The 16,017-nt window shown below is 39.4% G+C and overlaps 1 protein-coding gene across 2 annotated transcripts in view; it reads right to left on the bottom strand.

Annotated features, from left to right (window-relative positions):
• Positions 1-986: 986 nt before the first annotated feature.
• The window catches only part of vipr1b (vasoactive intestinal peptide receptor 1b), a 49,103-nt gene continuing 34,072 nt past the window's right edge, over positions 987-16,017 (bottom strand). Inside the window, exons 4-11 of one of the 2 annotated variants that reach the window (XM_058376806.1) lie at positions 14,635-14,770; positions 11,681-11,834; positions 9,981-10,041; positions 9,672-9,744; positions 7,735-7,826; positions 7,109-7,238; positions 6,598-6,639; positions 987-6,312 (exon numbers count right to left, since the gene is read on the bottom strand). In XM_058376806.1, coding sequence (XP_058232789.1) covers positions 6,136-6,312; positions 6,598-6,639; positions 7,109-7,238; positions 7,735-7,826; positions 9,672-9,744; positions 9,981-10,041; positions 11,681-11,834; positions 14,635-14,770 — 865 coding nt within the window. In that variant the 3' untranslated portion in view covers positions 987-6,135. The remainder of the gene's footprint in view (positions 6,313-6,597; positions 6,640-7,108; positions 7,239-7,734; positions 7,827-9,671; positions 9,745-9,980; positions 10,042-11,680; positions 11,835-14,634; positions 14,771-16,017) is intronic. The other variant, XM_058376805.1, reaches the window with a different exon arrangement.

Genomic DNA, 16,017 nt, shown 5'->3' with positions numbered 1-16,017 from the left:
CAATCAACAACCCAGAGCCTGAACCACTTGAACCACCACTGCCCTACCACTGCCCATAGATTCGGAGAGCCCAAAGAATTATGGTACGTTCAAGTTGAGGAGTAAAATTAATTCTTTGTGATGAACTTCAGAAGACTAGCCTCCAAGATGCAGTATGTCTTAAAAGGATCAGCAAGCCAGAATCTATAAATCTCACCCTAAAATTGAGGCATGGTTCCATTGCACTGTTGTGGATTGTGATTGCGAACTGGTGAGTTTAATTAGGAATAACATGACAGGTATTATGCATGACTTTTATCAAGCTAGGTGAGTGCTACATTGCGTATGTTGATGGCCTGATCAGTGGAGTCCTTCCTGTAGCCAACTCCAGTCCCGAGACAAAGCTGGTTCAAGATGTTCACAAGGTAATCAGGTGGTGTTTGAGAGGGAGAGAGAGAGAGAGAGAGAGAGAGATGATAGTGACCTTTAAATGTAGAGGTTGTTGCTGTGGCAGGAGATGTATGACTGTTCAACTTCCTTCAGCAGCATCTAACCATTAAAGGTGTCTTCTGTAATAGCGAGGCAAGAACTCCAAGGTGTAAAAACAGAAAGAAAAACACATGAAAAGGTAACCAAAAAAATGTTAGCTACACAACTTTTAGCCTTTTTAGTGTATTGCTCATACAAAGCGTCCTTTTCTTTTTCCGTTTCTACACTATATTCTTATATCCATCCAGCATATTGTTTGTACCTGAATATCATCTTCACACAGTGTAATCAGCGAGTCTAACCACTGAGGCACACTATCAGCCGTTTTCTCTTCGGGGGAAAATGCATAATGCAGTCCTGTGAAGAGAGCGCTCTTTGAATCATATCATAATAGACTCGTAGAAAGCTGGTGGCATCTTGAAAGCGAAGAGAGAAACAAATATGAGACTCGGATGCTTTGCAAGGAAATACAGGCTCTGAAATGTCGAGGTGTTCAAATCAATCAATAAATAAATACAATCAGTCTTGTACATTTCAAGGACCGTCACTGTAATTTTAGTTCCAATTAATACACACATCGCACATGTTGTATTAGTACAGAGTACAATTCAAGTAGTTTATTGGCAATGGTATAGTGGTAAAACAGAACCGGAATATTTTGCTTTTAATCTTACAAAAATACCATACAGCGACAATACACGTGAGCACATTTGAGCTGGAGTACAAAAATAAACAGACTATTCACATATCGTTGGATAAATCTGTACTAGTCAGGTGTAGTGGCTGTGATGTGTTGTGTACGCATGTGCAGCATGCATAATGCACTGAACTGTTTGCTTCACTTTGACAAGACACAAACACAGACTAAAACACACACAGCATCCAGTTCTTCAACTGTTCACGCGTATAAACGGTACACCGCTAAATAAGCCCATTTAATACCTTTTTACTAATCTTAATTAAAAACCTGTACACAACCACAGATGGAAACGTTTGGCAAATGGTGGCCATTTTGTGACGGAATTTACACGGCCACAAAGTACACGAAGTACATGTGAAGTAAATCAAACTGATGCTTGAGCACACAGTATACATTGTGAGGGCATACATTCTTCTTGGCAATGAATGAGAGGTCATTTGTGTTGTTTCGAATATTGATATACACTTTAGGACAGCGATATTGAGGAAAATTTGAGAATTTATGGTGAAATGAAATTACGTATCGTACGGAAAATCAACCTGTAAGTTATTTTACACTGTACCTTCACACAGTGGCTTTAGAACGCAAACTAAAAATAAAATAGATATCGTAACTAAGCTGGTTTTGGTGACCCGGACATGCATTTACTGAACCGAAATGATTTTTACATCAAATACTTTCCATTGAGTAACAAACGAAGCAGAAAGAAATACCACAGTACATGAGAACTTCGTTATCGTGTTCGGGATGAGCGCAGAGATGACACAGGTTCTTTAAGACAGTGATACTCAAAACACATTATTTGAAGGCTATTAATATACACCAACCAGGCATAACATTATGACCTCATATTGTGTTGGTCCGCCTTTCGCTGCCAAAACAGCCCTGACCCGTCCTGCACGGTGTATACTGACCCCTTTCTATCAGAACCAGCATTAACTTCTTCAGCAATTTGATCAACAGTAGCTCGTCTGTTGGATCGGATCACATGGGACAGCCTTCGCTCCCCACGTGCATCAATGAGTCTTGGCCGCCCATGACCACTGTTCCTTCCTTGGACCACTTTTATAGATACTGACCACTGCAGACCTGGAACACCCCACAAGAGCTGCGGTTTTGGAGATGCTCTGATCCAGTCGTCTAGCCATCACAATTTGGCCCTTCGTCAAAATCCTTACGCTTGTCCATTTTTCCTTCTAACACATCAATTTTGAGGACAAAATGCTGCCTAATATATCCCACCCACTAACAGGTGCCATGATGAAGAGATCATCAGTCTTATTCACTGGTCATAATGTTATGCCTGATCGGTGTATATGATGTTTAATAATACATAGGTACGTATGTATGCAAGGCTTGTGTTAGTATTTGGGGAAAAAATGGTATGCTACAGTATTATATCAGGATTATGTCAGATAATTGACATTATATCAACAACTTGTAATTTATAAAGTAATGCAAAAATGCACAATTGTATTAAACGTACAAAAACTGGTTATAGGATCGGTTCAGTAAACCTAACTGACAACTGCTCCAAGCCTTTCATATGTACTCACGCATTATTCTTCAAAATCGTTATTCAGTGTTAATGCATGTAGTTAAGCCTTCAAATACAGTGTTACACAATGTTCTGTTAGTATGTGCTTGATGTACAGCATGTGGTTTGGATTTTCTGTTCCTCTTGCTAGAAACAGATAAGAACCGACAGGCTAGGCCGTGAGATAAGCATCATCTTAAAAATACAGCAATGTCATCTCCATTGTTTATTGTACCATACACACACAGTTATTCTAATCCTGTGTAGATTTATAACCCACACTTTAAAAAAAAATCATCGTTCCAAATTGGATCTGTTTTTGTCAGATCCCGTCCTACGATCCCGTTCTTGGATGTTAACGTCCCGGTTGCGTTTATCGCTGAATGGGATCCGACGTTGAGCCGTAAAAATGTCCCATCACGCTACAGCTTTAAGTGATAAACCAACGCTAACATAATCCCAAAGAACACAAGACTCTGATTGTATGACAAGGAATGATGTCTATTGGGAATGATAATGATAGTGCAGAGAAGGGCATTCAGCTTACAAATACATCATTTCTTGCTTTCTCTCTTTATCTCTCTCTCTCACACACACACACACACACACACACAGATCATATACAAATACCGTGTAGTCTGGAAAATCATCATCCACAAAATATGCAAGGTGTCTGGGAGAAATGTCACATTTTCTCTCTACAGTGTATCTCCATTTAGATTTTGGATAGTCAACAATCCACATTGGATTGTTTCCGTTATTTGTTCACATAAAAAAAAAACAAAAAAAAACAAAGACGAGTCCCAGCAGAGAAATAAAAGCCTTCCGCAATCTCCATGATCTAGACGGTGCTGTGTCCTCTGATGAGTAAATTAGTCATGTTTAATCCAAATCCGGCTTATACAGCAGTGTTTCCGTGTCTTGCTGTTTGACTCTGTTTCCTTCTTTGACTGATTGGTTATGTCCTAAACACTAGAAATAAAGACTAGTGTCTATTCATTCATAGTCGACACCTTAATGAATCATGACCATGGTCTTCCTCTTTTAGAAGGCGATTACACTTGAATGTCATTTTTCAAACGCTTGTGTTTTATTGTTGCTCAATCATGGACGCTTCTGTTAAATGAGTATGAGTGCAAACAAGTACCTTTGTTTAATAATGAACGAATGGACTAAGCGAAAAAGCCGATGTTGACTTAGTCTAATAAGAGGCAAACAACGACCAGGCATAACATTATGACCACCTGCCTAATCTTGTGTCAGTCCCCCTTTTACTGCCAAAACAGCCCTGACCCGTCCTGCACTGTGTATTCTGACACCTTTCTATCAGAACCAGCATTAACTTCTTCAGCAATTTGAGCAACAGTAGCTCGTCTGTTGGATCGAATCACACGGGCCAGCCTTCGCTCCCCACGTGCACCAATGAGACTTGGCCGTCCATGACTCTGTCGCCGGTTCACCACTGTTGGACCACTTTTGATAGGTGACCACTGACCACTGCAGACCGGGAACACCTCCACAAGAGCTGCAGCTTTGGAGATACTCTGATCCAGTGGTCTAGCCATCACAATTTGGCCCTTCATCAAACTCGCTCAAATCCTTACACTCGTCCATTTTTCCTGCTTCTAACATCAACTTTGAGGATAAAATGTTCACTTGCTGCCAAATATATCCCACCCACTAACAGGTCTTATTCACTTCACCTGGCAGTGGTCAGAATGTTATGCCTGATCAGTGTATGTGCTGTGTGATGTTACCTGAGGTAGTGATAAAAACATGAAACCTATTTTGAAGAGTTTATTCGATGCAACACCTTTTAGATGTTTAGAATTTAATATAACTAAATATCTAATATTTTACTCTAACTTTTCACTTGCAATGGCCATATGTGCATCCATCAAAACAAATAAAGCAAAATGTAGCTCTCAAAAGCAAGTCGTCCATCAGTTTTTCTTTACTATGTACCCTAATGGTTATTTACTAATCTTATATAGTCTTGGTGGTCAGAGGGATTCCCATAATGCACTAGGGTGAGTCAGTTTTGCCACTGAGACTATTACTATGTTATTTAGTTATTTAATGCTAATTTGTTGTCATGCCCGAACCCATAGTGGAGTAATTGTGAAATCGTACAATTCTCAATTCTGCAGCAAGGTTTGTGCCCAAACTGTGTGTATACCCACAATGCACTTTGCTATTGTTGAGAATATGGATTTGGTCATTTCAAGGTGGGAAAAGTTTGTTTCCTAACATGTTGTGTAATTAGCTTAGCTACTCTGTCTGTCTGATGTGTAATTCCAGCAGGAAACACACTAAAATTGTGCAGGTGACGGAGCGGATTTGGGAAACACTGCTGTACAACATAGAGGGTACCATAAACACAACCCATTCACAATTACTGACACCAATATGAAGTCGAGAAATAACTCCACATACTTAAGTTTCAGGCTTATATTAAGAGCAACACGGACACCATGAAGCAGCAGTGATGTTATACGTCCTGAAATAATGGAAAGGTTTTTCTTCATTCATTAAATTGATTAGGAAAACAAATTGTGCAAAAGCAGCATATAATGCAGGAATATACAGTTTGTCAATTATAATGTAAAAAGTTGTATTGTAGTGTATTACTTCAACCATTTTCAATCATTTCTCTGTACAGAAAAAAAATAAAAAGATAAATTTATCCCATCGATAAAATGATTAAACACACAACACAAAGTTCTGCTCAAAAAACTGGAGCGATGCTGTAAAATATAACACTTTCCCAAAGGCTTTGTGGCTTCTACCTGACAAACAAGTCCACAAAACCTCTCTGAAAAAGCATCCCTTAGAGGACTAATTATGCAGATTTACACGCCTGTGACTAAAGATGATCGTGAACATGCCCTGCAAAAGTACATGATTTACATGGACACTGATTGTTGTAATTAAACAACTGCTTTTGCATTGGATGTACGTTTAGAGTAAACCAGCGTTCTGTAAAAATGTTGCCTGTCTTTGGTAATGTTAAATGAATTTTTTCTATTTACACAACATACGTAGTCTAATTTCACTATCAGTACCATCGATGCTTTTTGAGCCCGTATCCACCTACGTGAAGCCGCCCCTGTATCCGTCTACATAAGGCGTCGCTATGTGCAAAGGAGCTGTGTCTGGAGTGTGCTCTGTTCCATCATATATCAGGCTTTCCGAAACGTGTTTGTAAATCTGGCAGCACTTACATTTGAAATTACCTTTTTCAGCGTTCACCTCTGAGCCGTACGTAGCTCAAAGAGAACGTGATGTGGAGTGCTTGTGGTACCCTCATGCCATCTGAACTGAGAGGAACGTCACAGAACCTTGCGCTCGTATCCTGATGCATACAACACACAGCGTGAGTGGATCTACGGACGATTATTGTCCTGTGTCAGGTGACTCTGATGCTGAGCTAGATGGTGATGGAGGTGTCGTCGTGGTAGGTGGACGCTCGCTGAGTCAGCATGGAGATCTGCGTGGCAAAGTTGTTGCCGTTGCTGCCCATAGACGGGTGCTGGTACTTAGTGTCGGAGCCCAGGAACCTCTCCAGATGCCACCTTCTCCACTTCCTCTTGATTTCAGCTTGAACCTGAAAAACAGGAAATAGAGACAATGGTCAGGATTAGAAATCTGAGTAAATCTTCACCCATTAAAAATGAGTCTGGAAATTCAAAATGTTACACTTGCTCTATTTAATGCATTAAAATGTGCCTCATTAAGGTTAGAAGGCAGGTTAAAGCTATACGAATAAGACAATACCAATCAACATTTGCAGTTATTTACAATATACATATGATAGCAGGATATTTCTATTATGGATTTCTCGCAATGACCTCCATAAGGAGACTACATTTTTAAAACAAAAGCTACATACCTCTCCATTCAAAAAGCAGTAGAGGACAGCAACAACAAAGCCCTGTAAGTAGAGTAGAGATATCTTATATGGACAAACACATCAGGGAGGATTTTTTTAGATGCTCATTCATTGAACACAGCCTCCTGGGAACTCAACACATGAATTACATAGAGGTGTATGACTAGGGATGCCTGTCAGTTCATTAATTTGTGGAACGTGACTCTGACAGCATAATTAGCACGTGGGAGGCTATTCCTCTCTGACTCATGCGGTAGACAATATGGAAAGCTGACACATCATGGTCTCTCAGACTGCAACACCCTGAAGGAGCTGCCTAAATCACGCAATTATGCCTTCTGCTGAGGAGCTTAGCTAGACCAGAAACAGAGGGTGAAATCAGGAAACAAGCTTGGCTGAAAGGCAGCCAACGTGTGTGGCATTGAGATACTGAATCTGAGTCTTAAGATGGTTCGGAAGTAACCATTTTGTTTTTTTTTCCATTTTAACTCACTGGACTCTGAGGCCATACCTGGAAGGAACCCAAGATGAGGTCGAACACCAGCCTCAGCTCCGTTTTGATGTGTTCCGGTATGAATGCAAATATGATGAAGTTTATCCCGAAGAGTGGAATCAACAACAGTGTCGATTTAGCAAGCCTCCTGCAGAGAGACAGAGAGAGAGAGAGAGAGAGAGAGAGCAAAACAAACCAACAGCTTTGGGTGAATTTTATTTTATTTTTTTGTAGTCTGGAAAACGGTGTTATCACAAAACCGAAAAAAAAAAACCCCCAGCAATGATTGGATGAAACCGTAAGAGCTTTGAGACAGACCCCTGCATCATATAAAGCTAGGCAAGGACAAAGGACATTAAGTCACTTGGATAGAGCTGGCATGATCCACTGACATTTACGGAGATGAGGCTTGTAGTAATGCAGAGAGCCGCTGGCCACCGCCTCGAATGTCTTTCTTCTTGTGACTCGCATTAAAGTTACATGAGATAAAATGCTTTCTACGGTACTTCTTCATAATACTCTGCACATGGTGGCCCTTTAGAGAAGGAAATTGCTTCAGAATAAACACACACTCTGTGAACCTGAAAGAACACCAAAAACACATTAACCAAAAAAAAAAAAAAAAAAATAGTGATAACACTCACGAATATTGATTTGATTCATTTCTCCCGATGTCGGGGCAGTTGATCTTCTGCCGCAGTATGCGTATGATACAAATGAACAGGATGAAGTTCATCTGTCATCGGAGGAAAAAACAACAGCATGATTTGTGTGCTCTTTTACTCAGTGCCAGCTTCCATAATTGATGATGCACCATAAAACTAATTTATTACCCAAAGTGTTGGTTTGTTTAAAAAACAAAAAAGCTGCATCCTATTAGCAGAAGCGCAACACAGCAGGCTATACAGAGAGAAAACAGGACTAATGGACTCTTGTTCAATAATGTTTGTGGAAACCTCCAATGTGTGATGTGAACGAAACAGCTGTTTCTCTGCTGCACTTTGACGAGGGGATGAGTGAGTGGGTGGAAGTGAGAAGTGTCTACTTTATACTTGTACGCTACAGCCGCAAATCACATGCTTGCTGGAAAGCGCAAATCCCAGACATCATAAAATTTGCATAAACATTTAACTAGGGAAACAGATTTTCCAGCGGTGGCCATGCACATCCCTCCACATTCCCCTTCTCTCTTCCCCTGCAGGGGATGATGAATGTAGTTAAAGGCTTTTACTGTGCATGGATATGTTATTAGTGGCAAAATAAACGATATTTTATATGCTGCTCCTCATTTTTTTTTTACTAAGACTAAAAATCTACAATGCTTTTTTTTCCCTCTAATATAATCAAAATTCAGTGGTGATGTGACAAATTTTCTCACAAAGTGAATCCTAATGCTATCATAGTTCTCCTGCTGTCAGGTAGTCTAGAGCCATCTTTAATTCCCTGTTCGTTTGAGGACATGTCCTGTTTTCTTATTCGGTTCAATCTATAGTTAACATGGCCGAGCCACGGAAACTAAGCAAATGGTCAATATTTTCAGTCAATAGCCAGTTATTTTGTCAGCTTGCTATGTCAGCTGACGAGTGTTGTTTCGAGGCTCAGTTGGATTGACTGGTCGGTGCAGTATATGATCCGTGCCCAGCTGTATTCTGAGATGCTTTTCTGTGGTCGTAAAGAGGGTTTCTGAGTTATTGTAGCTTTCCTGTCCTATATATGCTCGATATATTTGGACAGAATTATGTGGACACCTGACCATCAAACCCATGGTCCACAAACTGTTGAAGCACACAGCTGTATAGAATGTCTTCGTATGTGGTAGCTTTACAATTTCCCTTCACTGCAACTAAGAGGCCTATACCTGCCCCAGCATGACAATAATACCCCTATGCACATGGCCATGCTTTAATATCTAGTTGAAAGCCTTCCCAGAAGAGTGGAGGTTAGCATACCAGCAAAGAGCGACTAAATCTGTAATGGGAAGTTTAACAAGCATGTACTGTGGTCCACAAACCTTTGGCCACATGGTGTATCTAAGCCACCTAATACGAATATTAATACATAATTAGTGACCATTTACTTTAAGGAAATATTGTTAGAACTTTTACTACACTTTACCTGTTTTCATGTTGGGTATTAGTTCTAGTTTTAGGGTTAGTTCGAAGTTCTACAGTATTATCTACGAAATTCTGAGTAATGATGTACAAAAACAAATTCTTTTAGAATTATTGTAAATCTCCACAAACTTAATTCTGTGTTTTCCAGACACAGTGCACTGTATAGAAATTCAATTGGGTCTTGGCTACCGTTACTGCTGCACTGAAATCAATAAACAGTTTCATTTTTTTTTTGTCCGCAGGGAAATATGGGAGTAAATTAGACAGCTCTTACTCTAACACACAAGGATAAGGTGACAGTGCACTGAGATGATCGGCTATATAACTCACACACAGATTGTTCAATATAAAATACACCTTCAGGTTATTCAATTATTACCATCAAGGTCACTGTATAACCTTCGATTGAGCCATAAATGTATTATTATTTTTTTTTTTACTCCAGCCTTGAAAACGTATGATCTCACCAGTATAGAAGCTAATATAGGTGTTTTGATGATCCACCAGAACGGGTCTGAGTTCTCGATAATATCCCAGCACCTGACAGAGGAGAAAAAAAAATGAAATGGTGTTTTTATGGATGATTTAACATAACCTCAGAGCTTTTCCACTATCAGCTACGATTTCTAGAGGCATTCAGTTCAATTACCAGTGTTGAATTACTCTTAGTAACTTGCTGTGAGTTTGTCAGTGTGAATTAGCCTCAGGTTTAACCCTGTAGGCGAATTTAACCTTATTTTCATTACTGTCCATGGTGTTTTATGAATATGACATACCCAACATCATTGAAATAGGCTTTGGCAAAGCTCCAGGCTGTGATGAAAATCAGCGGCCCTCCTGAAACCAGGAAAAAAGAAAAGAGATTGTTTTCCTAAAAACCTTTTAATCAGGAATCAGGAACATAAAATATTAAATATGTACTCATTTGCATGAAATTTAAGTAGAAACAGTATACACATCCACATGGACAAAGCTTAACCATATAAAGCAAAGATTGAAAAACAGCAGTGTTCACGTAAAACAAGCTAAAAGGTTATGCTAATTTGGAAATCAATTAAAGTTTAATTGCATTGAGATTTATTTTATTTCAGTGGCGGACAGGGCAATGTCCATAAACAAACTGCTGAAGACTGATAAGCTGGTCATCCGTGGTGCATTTTATTACGGAACACTCGTGAAGCAGTGCGCTTTATCTTTGATGGTTTTGCAGAGAAGAAGGCATGTAGAGAACAGCTGAAATTAGTAGGTATGACATTTCCTTGTTTGTTATTATAAAATTATATAATAATGCTTGGGGGCAGCATGGTGGCTTAGTGGTTAGCCCTGTTGCCTCACAGCAAGAAGGTCCTGGGTTTGAACTCCGGGTTCAGCAAGAAGGTCCTAGGTTTGAATCCCGGGCTCAAACCTACATGCAGGGGCCTTTCTGTGTGGAGTTTGCATGTTCTCCCCGTGCCCGTGTGGGTTTACTCCGGGTTTCCTCCCACAGTCCAAAAACATGTAATGTTGATTGGTAATTCTAAATTGCCCATAGGAGTGAGTGTGTGTGGTTGTCTGTGTATGTGTGGCTGGTGACCTGTCTAGGGTGTACCCCTGCCATTCACCCAATGTGTGCTGGAAAAGGCTCCAGCAGATCCCCGTAACCCTAATTAGGAATAAGCGGGTATAGACAACGGATGGATAATAATGCTAATTAAAGGTTTAATTAGGTTTCTCTGGGATATTTATCCTGTGCAAATCAGTAACTTTCACAGTCTTACAGATATACACACCCTGTATTTTACCTTGTTTTACACACCCTGTATTTTACCTTGTACAAAAATGACCAGTAAAAAATATCCCCACTGATATAAATTCTGGCCGAATTGATGTGTTGGTAAAGATTCCATTAAATCATGTGGGGAACAAGGGTTCGAGCTTTTTCATCTAATATAAAGCCCTCTAGCAGCACTCACCCTTTTTTATCACCTCCTGCTGAGACCAAAGCAAAACCGAGTATTGGCTTTGTTTAAAAAGCAGAACAGTAAAATATAGATGCTGTTTAGAAAAAAGGAATGCGTTTCAGGTAGAATCCTAGCGCAGGTCCAGTCTCCCTACATGTTATGGTCATGTAATTATAAGCCATGAGCCCAACAAAAGCTTATGATAAATGTCAAAATAATAAATTTATAATAAGAAGAGTTGTATGTAGTAAGCATGTCACTTTACATGGTAAAGATACTCGCCTGTCTGATATTTAAACAAAGATCTCACCTGTAAGAATCGAGGCTAAATACTACAGACAGTCCACAAAAACATTACACAATGGTGTTCTGTATGAGTAGTACTTTAGATTTGAAAGCAAAAGAGCCACTTATGAGGATATAAACATGCACACAGCCCTATATAAATATCATTTTACACAGTTAAATTCTATTTATATAAATAACAGAATATATATATATATACATAAACAGATTCACACGAGTTGGCAACCCACCCCAGCCAATCAGGATGTACCACCAGAAGTATTTCCTTTCTGAGAAGAAAGAGACAGCCAATAGGGCATGCAGGTACAAGCCCTCAACCAGGAGCCAGAAGAAACTCGCCATAATGCAATATTGGAAGAAGATGATGACAGCTTTGCAGCCGACCTAAAACAAAAAAAATAAATGCAAGAAAACATTAGGGAATGGATTCTTTAGGAAATCCTTATGTAACCCTCGTACGTTATTAACACCACATAAAACAATCTGAAAACCATTTTATCTCTTAATCTGCACAGCAAGCTAATAAAAAAAGGAGAAAGCATTATTTTGTTTGTTTGATCCAAAGCAACTCATACATGTAGACAAATTATGTCTCTTAGCTTGTCGATAAAACGTGTGGGCATTCGTTGAAACTGTTCTTGGTGCATGTGTGCAGAAAAACGCAAAAAAATAAATAAATAAATAAAATTATTAAAAAATTGCCTCCCCTGTACATAAAATAAAATAAAAATAAATTAAAAATAATCTTCACTACCTATCACACAATCAAGAGTATTCAGATGCATAGTTTAAAAAGGGTAAAAAAAAATGTTTCAGTGATCATTTTATAAAAATTAAATCGCTCATTTACAAATCAATCAAGCTTCCAACTGTGCTCTGACTAATTACTACACAAACACTGTGGTGGGGAAAAAAGTGATTAATGCCCGTGGAGGACGTGGTTATAATTTGCTTCCCTGTGTAAAACAGGCACTGGGTTTTCATTTGTTTTTAGCCTAGCTGTAAGTCCCTTCTGCTTCTCTGCCTAGATGTAAGTCCCTTCTGCTTCTTAAGATTTAGTTTGAGCTGTAAAAAAATACAGGAACAATATTTGCATGTTAGCTATATTTTGTTCCGGATCATGCAGACGAAAATTTTTTATCCTGGTTACCGTGTGTGTGTGTGTGTGCCCTGCGATGGGTTGGCACTATGTCCGATAACGCCTGAGATAGGCACAGGCTCCCCGTGACCTGATGATAGATCGGATAAGCGGTACAGACAATGAAAAATGAAATGAAGAAAGTCCTGGCTACTGATTTAGAAGACAACAACAAACCAAAGGTGCGGCAGGTTAAAGGAAACAGACGTCAGAGAGTAGAAACATGAACAGGTTGAGGACACGGAGCCACGGCGCAGACAGCATCTATACTGTATGTCGTGAATTCCTGATGAATTACAAATGAGACCGAATCCCACGACAGAAGCCTCCAAAACACTATCGGACATGCCCTGTGATTTGTGCTCTGAATTATTTTTTAGTCAGAACAAATATCTCTAATTCTCTCTCCCTGAGGTGCTGCAAATCGAGCCAAATCAGACAAGCACTCAAACACCCCCACAGCCCTGAGCTTCATTCCTGTCTCAATAATGAATCTCTCACATGGCAGTGTAAAAAACTTTCTTTTTTTTTACCAGAAAAACAGAACACTCTGGGGTTTGGAGTGTGGAAACTGATTGATGCTTTCTGCATAGAAAACGTGATACAAATGGGCTCTGTCTGTAGTTCTAATGCACCCACATCATCTAAAATTGCTCCAAAAGCCCAGCTGAAACATGGCCTCCTGCTTCAGGTCCTCTTCCTGAAATGGATTTAAAAAGCTTTGGCTGGAGGCGAGGCCACGAACAGGGTGAAAACACGGTGAATCAGCCTCGTTGGAGCTTTTTATCATGTGCTTAATATGACCCTGTGTAGCAAATCACTGCATAGTGGATTATTTTATAATACTTTTTTGGTGATGATCTGTCGTCCTCCTGATCTTCCGGGCTTAACGTTTGAGGTACTCAACACGTAACCTGTAACCCCTAACCTGGTGATTCTCTGATATTTAATTCTCTTAATAATATTCCCTGTTCGCTAACTGAAATTATATCACTTTGTGCTCGAGTCGGATTGGTCGGGAGGTGATTAATTTTCTATTACAGCTCTGACAGTAGCTCTGGCTGCAAGGTTGATAGTAATGCATATAACGTTCTAGTGTTCTAATAGTAACTACATGGAGAAGGAATGACTGAGTCATATAACCGCTATAATGTGATAAACAATCACAGGCATTCTGCAAATGTTACTCTAAATGGATACCAATTCATAGAACTGGCAAATTAAACAGATGTATTCGGCCTCGCTCTCACGTTATCTCTATCCTGACTTTGGTAAATAGAAGAAAACTGCTTGGACATGCATTTCTTGGACGAGTTTGTTTATGTGAGAGATCCGCTTAAAGCAGCCGAATCCTCTCACGGAGCTTCGGTGTCACGCTCTGTGCTGGCAGCCATCTTTACAGGGCTGTTTACAGATGCAGCTTCAATGTTAAATATTGTGACAAATGTCTAAATACAGCTTGTTTGCATGTGATGTCGGTGTCCCAGCCCTGACCCCGATGTTGACTCACATAAGTGGAATTGAGTGGAATTTAATACGGCAATCAAGCCAGGGGGGATAGTGATTGCGAGACAGAAGAGATGATGATTAATAAAGTAGGGTTAGGGTTAGTTTTAATGCTTTAAAATACTCTAAAAGAGTTTGTGTGGACTGTGTACAGAACACAAAAACAGCAGAGAGGCTGAAAGGATCTCTGTGATTATCGGTGTATTTTCATGGTTACAGTTAATAAAGGGTAGGCCAATATAAAATACTAAGACGTAAGGTAAGTTTTGAACATGTGCACCAGACGTAATGTTAATAATACGACTGCAACCATACACAAGAGGAGAACTGATATAGGATATAAAATATTTATTCAATCGTATACAGGCTTAACCTTGCAATGCAAGTTAAAAACAGTACAGGCATAAATCCTGTAGAAATTACAATATTTCAAAATAATGTCTTTCGACTGACGATGTCATTAATCTATGAAATCTAAATGCTAGTGAGAGTTGGTGACTGCAGTTGGCTGGATGTAGGAGACGGCGTTGAAGTACTTACGGAGCCAGTAGAGCAGTTGTCGGATTCCTGAATCACATCATAGAGGACGACGTCTTTAATGAACACCGCAATGGCTTTCAAGATGAAGGCCACGAACAGGTGCATGTGAATATAATTCCTAGTGCAATGTAGTTTCCTGAAAAACAAACCAAGGATGTACACACATGATTCAGACAGAAATCTGACTGATTTAGAAACTGCTCATCCTACTACCATGCAGTTGGAGTAACGATACTTCTCTATGCATTATTAAAGTGTAATAAAATGCCAATGAAGCATTGATGCCAAGTTAAAATATTCATAAGTACATAAAATCACTCAATCATAAAGATTGATGAAACCACATCATAGGGTTTTATGATGTTTGTTTTTTTTTAATCTGTGTAGTTTGTTTCCCCTAAACAACTCGTTATAATCGACTCTGAAATACAAAACATACAGTGAACTCCGACTCCAGTACTTTCTGGCAGTCACGAGGCAGCTTCTATGAAATGCTAACAGATGAAGTCATTATGAAATCGAAGGCCATTATAAAATCTTACATAATACCAAAGACATAAAGAGTTCCAGGAGATTCTTAGATTTGTAAATAAGTATTTAGGCCTTGTTTTCCATCATAGTTCATATTCCACTCTCTGATAATCCTAATAGATCCGAGTTAATTAAACTAGCTGCTCGCGTTAGAAAAGCCAAGACAAAGCGATGAAACATTTCCTAATATAACACACTTAAAGTGTAGAAACCCTACAGTGCAAATTAAACACTGGTACCTTGATTAGATTTTATAATTTGCAGTCTAAGAAGATTAGCTTGGCTCAGAGATAGAGAGGATATTAAAGCTGGATTCATCTTCTTGCTCCTATTTGGCCTTTACAATGACAAGAGTGTTCACCCTCCAGATTTAAATGGAAGGCTATAAAACGGCAGAGTATTATCTGTTCTGCTACAGAATCTCAAGAGTACTTCAAGCTTAACTTTGTTGCGGTCATGGCAGCCATACAGGAAGTATACAATATATTGCAATTTCTTTGTTTTTAGGATGTGACTTGTAAAGCCTAACCCTAACCCTAAGCACACTTACTTTCTAGAGATTCTCTTTAACTATGAATTCAGATGTTTAGCATACATATGATGATACACCGATCAGGCATAACATTCTGAGCAGTGGGAGGTGAAGTGAATAACACTGATGATCTCCTCATCATGGCACCTGTTAGTGGGTGGGATATATTAGGCAGCAAGTGAACATTTTGTCCTCAAAGTTGATGTGTTAGAAGCAGGAAAATTGGGCAAGCGTAAGGATTTGAGCGAGTTTGACAAGGACCAAATTGTGATGGCTAGACCACTGGATCAGAGCATCTCCAAAACTTTCTTTCTTTTTCT

The sequence above is a fragment of the Hemibagrus wyckioides genome, linkage group LG23, assembly GCF_019097595.1.
Source record: "Hemibagrus wyckioides isolate EC202008001 linkage group LG23, SWU_Hwy_1.0, whole genome shotgun sequence".
Taxonomy (NCBI): domain Eukaryota; kingdom Metazoa; phylum Chordata; class Actinopteri; order Siluriformes; family Bagridae; genus Hemibagrus; species Hemibagrus wyckioides.
Note: the sequence above shows the minus strand (reverse complement) of the source record. Positions and strands in the feature narration are given on the sequence as shown.